This window comes from Enhydra lutris, unplaced genomic scaffold, assembly GCF_002288905.1.
Source record: "Enhydra lutris kenyoni isolate GAN:26980312 unplaced genomic scaffold, ASM228890v2 scaffoldscaffold11, whole genome shotgun sequence".
NCBI lineage: Eukaryota > Metazoa > Chordata > Mammalia > Carnivora > Mustelidae > Enhydra > Enhydra lutris.
Genome location: NW_019154095.1, coordinates 15,770,943 through 15,781,927, shown reverse-complemented (window position 1 = coordinate 15,781,927; position 10,985 = coordinate 15,770,943). Strand labels below are relative to the sequence as shown.

General features: G+C 36.1%; 1 protein-coding gene across 3 annotated transcripts in view; it reads right to left on the bottom strand.

Moving 5' to 3' along the window:
- Positions 1-10,985, bottom strand: part of LOC111144604 (sorting nexin 25) — a 127,296-nt gene that overhangs the window by 25,810 nt on the left and 90,501 nt on the right. For all 3 annotated transcript variants that reach the window (XM_022498985.1, XM_022498987.1, XM_022498986.1), the window contains 3 exons: positions 7,902-8,033; positions 5,376-5,648; positions 2,682-2,846 (listed from right to left, as the gene is read on the bottom strand). In XM_022498985.1, the coding sequence (XP_022354693.1) occupies positions 2,682-2,846; positions 5,376-5,648; positions 7,902-8,033 (570 nt within the window). The remainder of the gene's footprint in view (positions 1-2,681; positions 2,847-5,375; positions 5,649-7,901; positions 8,034-10,985) is intronic.

Sequence of the window (10,985 nt, the reverse complement as noted above, 5' to 3'; positions counted from 1 at the left end):
AAATGAAACAAGATGGGATTGGGAGGGAGACAAACCATAAGTGACTCTTAATCTCACAAAACAAACTGAGGGTTGATGGGGGGAGGGGGGTTGGGAGAGGGGGGTGGGGTTATGGACATTGGGGAGGGTATGTGCTACGGTGAGTGCTGTGAAGTGTGTAAACCTGGCGATTCACAGACCTGTACCCCTGGGGATAAAAATATATGTTTATAAAAAAATAAAATGAAAAATAAAAAAAGAACAAAGTTGGAGGACTCACACTTCCTGATTTCGATACTTACTACAAAGCTACACTAATCGAAATGTATGGTACTGACATAAAGACAAACATGTAGATCAATGTACTAGAATAGACAGCCAAGAAATAAACCTTTGTATATAGGTCAAAGGATTTTTGACAGTGGTGCCAACACCAATCAATGGGAAAAGAACAATCTCTTCAATAAAGAGTGCTCAGAAAATTGGATACCTACATACTAAATAATGAAGTGAGACACTTCCCTAAACTCCTAAACAACAATTAACTCAAAATGGAGAAAAGACCTAAACATAAGAGCTAACACTATAAATTCTTAGAAGAAAACATAGGGAAAAGCTTCATAACACTAAAGTAGCAAAGACTTGTTGGCTATGACACCAAAGGCAAAGGCAACAAAAGAAAATATAGGAAAACTGGATTTCATAAAAATTTAAAACTTCTGTGCAAATACTATCAACACAGTAAAAAGGCAACCCACGGTGTTGGAGGGAATATTTGTAAATCACATATCTCATAAAGTATTAACATCTAGAATATATAGGGAACTCTAAAAACTTAAAAACAAAAACCAAACAGTCTGATTCAAAAATGGGCAAAGGACTTGAATAGACATTTCTCCAAAAAAATTTATATAAATGACCAAAAAGTGCATGACAAGATACTCAACATAGTTAATCATTAGTGGGATGCAAATCAAAACCACTATGAGCTACTACCTCATACCCATTGGGATGGTTACTATCAAAAAACTGAAAAACAACAATTATTAGTGAGGATATACAGAAATCAGAAACTACATGCACTGTTGGTGAGAAGGTATTAAATGTTGCTGCCATTATGGAAAAAAAGTATGGATGCCCCTCTAAGAATTAAAAACAGAATTACCATATGACCCAGCAATTCCACTTCTGGGTACACGCTCAGAAGAGCTGAAAGCAAGACCTTGAAAAGATATTTATATACCCATGTCCATGGCAGGATTATTCATGATACTCAAAAGGTGGCAGCAAACCAAATGTCTACTGATGGGTGAATGGATAAACAAAATGCTATATATATACACAGTGGAAAATTACTCAGCCTTAAAAAAGGAAGGAAGTTCTGACACACAGTATAATATGAATGAACCTTGAAGACATTATACTAAGTGAAATAAACCAGTCACAAAAGGATGAATGCTGTATGACTCCACTCATGATGTATTTCAGAGTAGTTAAATCTGTAAGAGATAGTAAGCAGAATGGTGGTTGCCAGGGGGCTGGGGAGCGGGGAATGGGAAGTATTACTTAATGGGTACAGGGCTTCAATTCTGCCATATGAAAGGAGTCCTGTAGATGGAATGGTAGTGACAGTTGCGTAACAGTGTGAATGCACAGACACTGATCTGTACAAAACGGCTGAAATGGTAGGCTTTATGTTATGTATATTTTGTGACAATTTTTTAAAAATAAGTAATTTTATTTAAAAAAAAAAAAGGCTATGGATCTCTTTCATGAGAAAATCTACAAGGATATGTAACTCTGTGGTGTGAGGGCAGAAGTTTTGCTCCCAACTCTCCTGAACACGAAGGCTGCAAGGACTCTGTCCTTGCTCAGAAAGCCTACAGGAAGCACTCCCAGCCTAAACCTTCTGAACCTGCTTTTTACCATCAGTCGGGGCTGTGACTATCAGTTTCACCTTCACGTGGGTATGTTTTAGTCCCACCATCAACACGTTAGCTCCCGAAGGGCACAGGTCAGGCTTGGTATGTCACTGATGCCCCACAGTGACTGACTCAGCATCAGGAATTTACTCATCACTTCTGTTGCTGAACACACACTCAGAAATTGCCAGAGGAGATCAGCTGGGCAGACAGAAGAGCATCGGCCATAGCTGTATCAGAGACATCTCCCTGTTGGCTCTGAAGAGGCAGAACCACAAAGAAAAAAGTCGCACCACCGCTTGGGTTTGCAAAGTGCCAGTTAGGGAGACATGGTCTACATTTTTAAGGTTTCCAATTCTGTTGGCTTTTAGCAAGACGATTTATTTCTTGTGTAATTCTCTGAAGTTCTCTAAACTGTGACTCACAGCATTTGAAAGAAAAATGAAAATTTAAAAGACTGTTCTCACGGAGTTAATTTACTTCCGGAAATGAGTCTGGCACAAGGAAATGCTTTGCTCTCTTCTGAAAAGGTATCATAGGCAAGCCAGGTGAGAGAACATGGAGCTACTCACCGCTGACGACTGAGGGAGAACCCCAAACCATGGAAGACTAAAAGCAACTACTTTTCTCATTCTATACTAGAAGCAAAAAATTAACAATGGAACTTACAGTTAAAATTCTTTTTAAGGAAATTGTGATGATTTGCAAACATAAACTGAAAACTTTATCAAATCAGAAAGTGGAAACTTTCAAAGACAACCTTGAAAGCAAAAGAGTTACCTTCTTGTCAGGTTTTGGTGCATTTTGAATAGAATTTAGAGCTTGCCTTTTGTATTCAAGTTTCTCATTTAGTTCTCGTAGTTTGTTTACAGCAAAACTGGCTTGTTCATTAATCCGGCTGGTGCCTTCATCTACAGCTTCCTCACCAGCCTCGATTCCCGGGCCCTGGGGGAGAAAGTCACATGAACCACACTATCTTCTGATGCTGGACTGGTCAGCCATTATTCCCTAGTGTATAGGTTCGATATGATTACACTGTGCCCAATACTAGATCCCACTAAGGAAAGACTCTATGGTAGAAAGCCCAGGAGCTGGCTGCTTTGCCTCAACAAAGTAACAAATCAAAGTTATCTGGAACCAAAATAACTGGTGTTCAGGACTGCACTGAAAAAAGAAACATCATTAAGCCTGAAAAAGCAGGAGGGCCTGGGGTGGATTCCATACCATTATTTTCCAGATCGTACACCCAAGGGAATCTGCTTGGAACAAAGGAAAGCAACTGAGTTTTCTGTCCAGCTCAACCGAATGATCTGTGCCTAATCCTGGACAAAGACACTGAGAAACACTTGGCTTCCTTTCCGGCTCCAAAGAATATTATAGAAAACTCAAGCAAATCCCTTTAAAATAAGATTTCCAGAGCACCTGGGTGGCTCAGTTGGTTAAGGTTCTGCCTTCAGCTTAGATCATGATCCCAGGGTCCTGGGATTGAGCCCCACATCAGGCTCCCTGCTCCTTGGGAAGCCTGCTTCTCCCTCTCCCTCTGCTGCTCCTCACTGCTTGTGCTCGCTCTCTCTCTCTCTCACTTTTTGCCAAATAAATAAATAAAATCTTTAAAAAAAAATAAGATAAAATAAAATTTCCAAATCCCCATTAGTGAAAGTATTTTCAGTATACACTTTGTTCAGTCCTTCTCTTGAAGATACATTTTATAAATCAACAGGTAGATCATTTTACAAGTAAAATGGTTAGCATTTCAAGGTGACTTAAAATTAATTAATTAAATAAAAGCAAAATGACTTAAGATTCATAAAGAACTGTGTAACTTTTAAAATCTGGATAGATTACCAACAGACAGCATATAAAACAGATTTGTGCAGGGCACTGGAAAGAACAGCTAAGAACAGTCTTCTTCTTTGTTTATATTCTTTAACGTTCTTCCAGAATTTTTTCTTCTAATTTTTGGTAATTAGTAAGTAACAAACAATAACTTTTTTCTACAAAAATAAGTATTAATAATCCTAAAAAACCAAGCTTTTTTTATTTTTGTAGGGTCTTTCAAATCTTTGTCCGCAATGTACATATCATGACATAGTACAACACACTTTGTATACATAAACATGTATTCTGTCTTTTCCATATAACTTACAATGTTGCTTATTTTGAGGGTATTAATTATAGTTTAAACATAATAAAAACATAAAATTTTAATTTTTATGGCTGTATAATACCCTGGGAATTGATAGTACACTAATACATATTCCTACTGCTGTTCCTACTCTGGGTTGATTCTGCTGGTTTGCTATCCCAAATGTACTAAAGCAAACTCCATTATATATATACTTTTCTACCCTTTAGTTATTATCTTAAGATAAATTTTTAGAAGTAGGAGCTTTCAAAAGATCAGTGATACATATTACTCTTGATCCAAGGTGAAGTTGGACAATTTTTCATATTTGTTTGCCTTTCATATCAACTGTTAGTTCAAGACCTTACTCAATTTATCTGTTGGGTACTGACATTTTTAATTAATCTGAATAACCTCTTCTACAGCATTTGCAAATTAAACATTTTAATTTTTGAGGGAGAGAGGTAACACAGTTAAAATAATCTGACCAAAAAATAATAAATAAATAATAAAAAATTAAACAAATTGACCTATCTTAAAAATAAGATGCAATGCGTAATGACTTTTGGACCAGTTTCGTGGTGTTATACACTGAAAGTATAAAGAGCTAAGTAACAAATCTTTTAAAAAGTCTGAAGGAATGAATTTAACAGTTCAGAGATACTGACTTCTAATATCATCGAGGGCAAGCACTTGATTCCCTAGGGCTTGAGATACCACTGGGCAGAAAAAAAAATCCGTGATCGATTACCATCTTTCCAAGTAGGGTGACTATAAAACATTTTGTTTTTCTTTGCACCTTCACAAATCTTAAAACCCATGTAAATCATTAATAGTAAATGACAGGTGGCAATTGTAGTTCTCCAATTAAATGACAATACGTTTAAGAAAATTAGACTTCAGGTGTGGCTGAGCAAGGTTTTCTTTGGAACATCTATCTTACTTACATCTGATATTTTTTAACTCCAAAATATTTCCTGTAACTCCAACCACATTCTCTTCCTCTCCTTATGTTCCCACCCTTTGACTATTCTCAGGCTGCACTACCGTTCTACGGATTCTCTTATCTCTTATCTAGGCCACAAATGTTCCACCCCACAGGCTTTCTGCCTTGGCATTTTTGGGGTGTGTCTCAGGTCGAGAGGGGGCAGTGAGGTCTCTGACTCGACACCAGGCAACAGTAGTCAGTTTTCACAGGAACAAGGGAAGAAGTCTGTAAGTTCTACTTACAGTCCTATACATTAAAAGATGAAGGCGTACACCAAATTCAGCTTATACAATATGAGCCTACCCGATCACTTTCGAAGCTTAACCACTGAGAAGGGAGGAGAAAATTAAATGTGACTCACCAGTTCATCCTTGCTGGAAATCAACTGGGAGACATGTTTCTCTTCCTCTTTCAGCATCAGCTTCTCATACAGGTCACTGACAATGAATGAAGGGTAATACCTATCCTTTAGGGTCTCATAAACATCTCCCTGGATTTTGCAGAACACTTCAATACCTTTATTTCCTACAAGACACTGCTGGATTTCTTTGTAAAGTGATTTTTCCACAGATATTTCTTTGCTTTCCACAAAGAAATTCTGGTAAATTTCGCCAACTAATTGAGGAATTTCATTCTGAAAAGACAGAAAAATTAACAAGAAAGGTAAGAAATATCACCTCTGTCAAAAAGGATTATCTTCAGAACTTTCTACATTTCAAAGCTGGAAGGAAGACATGAGGAATGTACACTGTACATTTTCGGTGCGGCTCTTTGGGTTTTGTACGCACGTCCAGAAGCAAGAGGCAAGAGGCAGACCCTGAAAAGACAACTGGCTCCTTAAAATGAAACTTCAGTTGAATAGTTAACAAATGTAATGTCTTGAAATGCTGGAAGGAGAAAAATGACAACAGTTCTCTTCTTGCGATGGACTCCTTCTTGTAAATCTGAACACCACAGCTCAAATGTCAGCTAAATTCAATTTGGCTTTTTAAAATCTAATATAAATAATTGGAAGTGCCATTTCTCACTACAGAAAAAAAGTCAGTATTGTATAATTTAAGAAAACAAGAAAAATGTTCTTTCAGAATGATGATTTATTGCATTATAATCAAGCTTATATTAGAGGACTTAGTTGTAAACATTACACGTAGGTCACAGCCAGCCAACTCACAAATGCAAATATCCCTTCTGGCTGACATAATATTTATATTTCCTCTAGACACATCTCATTAACTATAGGAATGTTACACAGAGTCTTCAACAGGAGTGAAAATAAAGAGAGGGGTGCCTGGGTGGCTGAGCGTCCAACTCTTGGTTTCAGCTCAGGTCATGATCTCTGGGTCTTAGGGCCTGCCACTCAGTACGGAGTCTGCTGAAGATTTATTCCCTCTCTCTCCCTCTGCTACTCCCCCTGCTCACACTCTCTCTCTCTGAAATAAATAAAATCTTAAAAAAAAAAAATGAAGACAAGCAACTTAACAAATGAAGACTGTGAATTTAACAAACATCCCATAAATTTCACATCCAAATCAGTGTTGCTAGGTGGAATCAAGTCTAGTAAATAAAATATGTAATAAAGTGGACAAAAACAGTATTTGTTAAAATAAGGTAATTTGTGGCTTACAAATTAACAATGAAAGGCATTTCTAAGAGAATTTAAAAATACTACGAAAATGAATTTAATTCCTTAACCAACGTAGTTCGTGGAGCACCTGCGTGGCTCAGTCCTTTAAGCATCTGCCTTCAGCTCAGGTCAAAATCCTGGAGTCCCAGAAGAGAGGCCCACATCAGGGTTCCTACTCAGGTGGGGAGTTTGCTTCTCCCTCTGCCTCTATCCCTCTCCCTGGTTGTGTTCTCTCTCTCTCTCCCTCTCTCTCTCAAATAAGTAAATAAAAATTTTTTACAAAAAACAAAAAAGAGGTAGTTTGTGATTTATGATGTATTTTAAGTTGGTATTCAGTTCCGCCAACACTCATATAAAGTGCAAATAGTAATTTAACGTACCCACTGCTCTTCGTGCTTATTTTAATAAGCCTCTCAAAATACATATGTATGTTATACATACTGTCCCATATAGTTATAAACACATATAACATACATATTTCACAGTCTTTAATCGTTAAATGTACTGAAACATTGCTGAGTGCAAAACATAATGCTTATTGTTGGGGTTTTCATTGTAAGAGGCATCTATAACCAAAAATGTTCTTTTGTGTTTCTTAATTCAATTATATTTTATTTTTTTTAATATTTTTTAAATATTTATTTGTTTATTTATTTATTTGAGAGAGAGAGCAGGGAGAGAGTGGGAGGGAGAGAGAGAATCCACAAGCAGGCTCCCCACTGAGTGCAGAGGCCAATCCTGAGATTATGACCTGAGCTGAAACCAATAGTCAGCCACTAAACTGACTGAGCCACCCAGGCCCCATTAATTCAATTATATTTTTAATGAAATAAAAGAAGAACAGTCATATAAATTACACACATGAATATGATATTAAAATAATATGGTTATGAGACTGAGGTTCAGAGGACAAGATCAATTCATTATAAACAGCAGTGTAAAGAGAGAGAGAGAGAGAGAGAGAGAGGTCTTTTTACAATGTGTTAAAAAAAATAACTACCTGAAAGTAAATGCAGTATTTTGGTACACTTTTAAGTCGCATTTTCCCTTGACTACACATTCAAAGGCGTCTTTTTTGTAAAATAAAATCTAATTTTATTTACCACTAGGGGCTAGACAATAATTCCATTATTATATTTGGTTTTAAATAGTCTTTTAATGTATACTTATCTTACAGCTTCACAGAGAAACACAGATACAGTGCCTAACATGCAAGTTTTCATCAGCTAGTGATTAATATTCTTTTGATGCTGTATATACTACCTTGTTAGCACTCTTTAAATATTCCACAGACTCCCAAAAACTAATCAGAACTCTCTTGTCCATCCTTTCCATGTACGTTCGAAAGTGCTCTCGATAGAAAGTACTGGCCAAGATATCTTCAAACTGAAGAATCTATCAAGGAAATTTAAGGAAAAAAATTAAGAAAAATGTCAAAAATCAAACTTTAATTATCAGTTTACTTTAACTTTCAATGGATCAGTTTTTACATTGGGAGGGAGTTTCATTTTTTAGGGTCATAGTGTAATATGGTATTTCACTCCACTTCCTAAATTGTAAATGGAAAATTTTATTAAAGATTCAATATGTACATATTCAATAAACACCAATTTTCAATTAATCATCCACACACTCAGCAAAAGATCTTTTTGGCATCTACTCTATATCGGGCACATTTCTAGGAAATGAAACAGATGAAAATCCCTGCCCTGTGGGATATACAGTTAAAAGCAACAGATACTCAGAATAGAAAAATTGAAGAGAAATGTATAAAAAAACTAGAAGTCTAGAATCCAATAATTTGGCATTTTTGCCTTCCACCTTATTTTTATACAGCTGAGGAAAATGATTTTATATCTTGCTCTTTTGTTTACACTATCTTTTTTTTTTCAATTAACTTTACTTATTGCCCCAATTCCTCAAATTTTACCACCTTTTTAAATCACATTCTCTCTCTGCTACACACACACGTACACACACACACACACACACACACACTCTCACATGCGCACACACCGTCACTGCCACCATACTATTAAAAAAAAAAAAAAGTAAGCTGCAGACATGATCAGCCCTTTACCACTGAATAAAGCCTACATTTCCTACAAACAAGAGCATTTTCTTACATGAACAACGTATAATGATCAAAATAAGGAAATGAACATCAACACAGTACTATTCGCTAAACTACCAGCCTTATTCAGATTTATTTAAAAAATCTTTTGTAAGCATCATTTTAATTTAAAATTTTTTAAGTGTACCAAAATTACTCCTTTGTTTACCATTTTGCATGCATGCTTACATCTGGAGACACAGTGTGTACAATCTTGAGCATAGGCTGCCATATTAGGAGAAAGCAGACCACCTTTATAATTACTCGTAACTCAATTAGTCAGGAGAAATGCCTCAAATTAATTTAGAAGGAATTGAAGCCCCATATCCTTAGCTCTTAGTTAGGTTTAAAAAAAAAAAAAGACATGTGAGTATAAATCAAATACAATTAAAATAAAAATTTATGTTTTAAGATTATTAAAATTTAAATTGTGACAATCACAAATTTTTTGGAAATGTTACCAGTAAGATCTTTCTAAAATCAAGTGTATATGATCTACACAGATTCAACTCTTCTGCTGACAGTGAGCCCTCAAGAGGTTTTGTGAGCAGAAAGGAGCAGGCATTTTTCTAACAACTTCTGGTAACTAATTAAAGGAGACAGCCATCCTATGCTACAGATAACTAACAATTAGAGTCCATAAATATATCAGACAAATAGTATTTAGTTAGTTTACCAACTTTGGGAGATCACAGCAGGTACCATTATGCAAACCCTAGTAAAGCATTTTGAAATACAAATTCTAACTGTACATGGTCCACAGAGGTTTGTGGGAACCCATATCAAATTTGGCTAGGGATAATAGACCACACAGAGAGCTATCGGTTTTTAGTATAGGAAGAAGCTGAGCAGAAAGGGCATTCCACAAAATCTAAGGAAGTCTTCCCAGTATAATTTTCCTTGGATAAAAATGAATTCCAAGTTAGATACAAATTCACATATTTGCAAAACCAAGTTCAAAACATTTAAGGGGCGCCTGGATGGCTCAGTGGGTTAAAGCCTCTGCCTTCAGCTTGGGTCATGATCCCAGGGTCCTGGGATAGAGCCCCACATCGGGCTCTCTGCTTCCCTTCCTCTCTCTCTCCGCCTACCTCTCTGCCTACTTGTGATCTCTGTCAAATAAATAAAAAAATTAAAAAAAATAAATTTAATTTAAAAAAATCTTCTAAAATATTAGCCATTTTTAGATTTTTACTGTGTCTTTGGAATAGTCTATGCTCAGTTCCAACAGTACAAATATATATAAGTACATGACGGCAAATACATCTCAAGTATAATTAAACATCTGACAGATCTCTTACCTTGGCTGATGGATTAACCAAATTGCTCCATTTGGTTTTTTTCCCGCTTTTGAAGGAAAGAAGAGCATTTCACTGTGTAACACTAAGGGTATGGGTCTGGATGAACAGGATAACTAGATCGTATACTGCAGTCAAATGTATTCATTTGAGAGTAACTCAATCTCAATTCATTTGAGATTAACTAATTTTAGTAATTCTGAGATTTTTGTATAGATGTACGAAGAGAAAGGTGGGGTAGGTCAAAGTTGACACCACAACAAAAATAATCATTTTTTTAAACTATAGAGGATAGAACAATAATTAACACTCACTAAGGGCTTCCATACAGCGAACATTGTGCTCTTAATTTATTTGTTAGTTCAGCCCTTTTCTTTCTGTCCTAAAACCCCTGGTAATTCTGGGAGGGATGCCACCATAGTCAATGGTCTCTAGGTAGGAGACAAAATATTATCCTGGTAGACAGTCACATGTGCTAAATGTTGTGAAGCATTTCAGGCAGGAAGGCAGATCATTATCTATTCCTCTTCAGGAATTTTTATTTACTGCTTTTTCAGTCTCTCCCAGTCCAACTGGATCTAGTTTCATGATGCATACTTTGCAAATTAGTTTTGTGTTTTATGTGGGTTACTACCTCTTATCCAGCTAATTTTTCTCCAGAAAGAAAAGCAATCAGAAGTACCTCAGGGCCTTAGAGAAATAAATGTGGTCCTAACATACCCGACATGTTATCAAGAGTGACGTAGGACCAGGCTTCTCTAGTTACAGAATATCTACAATATACTCATGAGACTATCTCCAGCGTACTAATGAGAATATGCAGAATTAGGATCTTGGGAATGATGTTTTATCCTAAAAGAAGATATTACAATTGGATTTTTCTTACATCTATATCATCACTAAACATACTCCCATAATAATCAATGCCAGTAATAA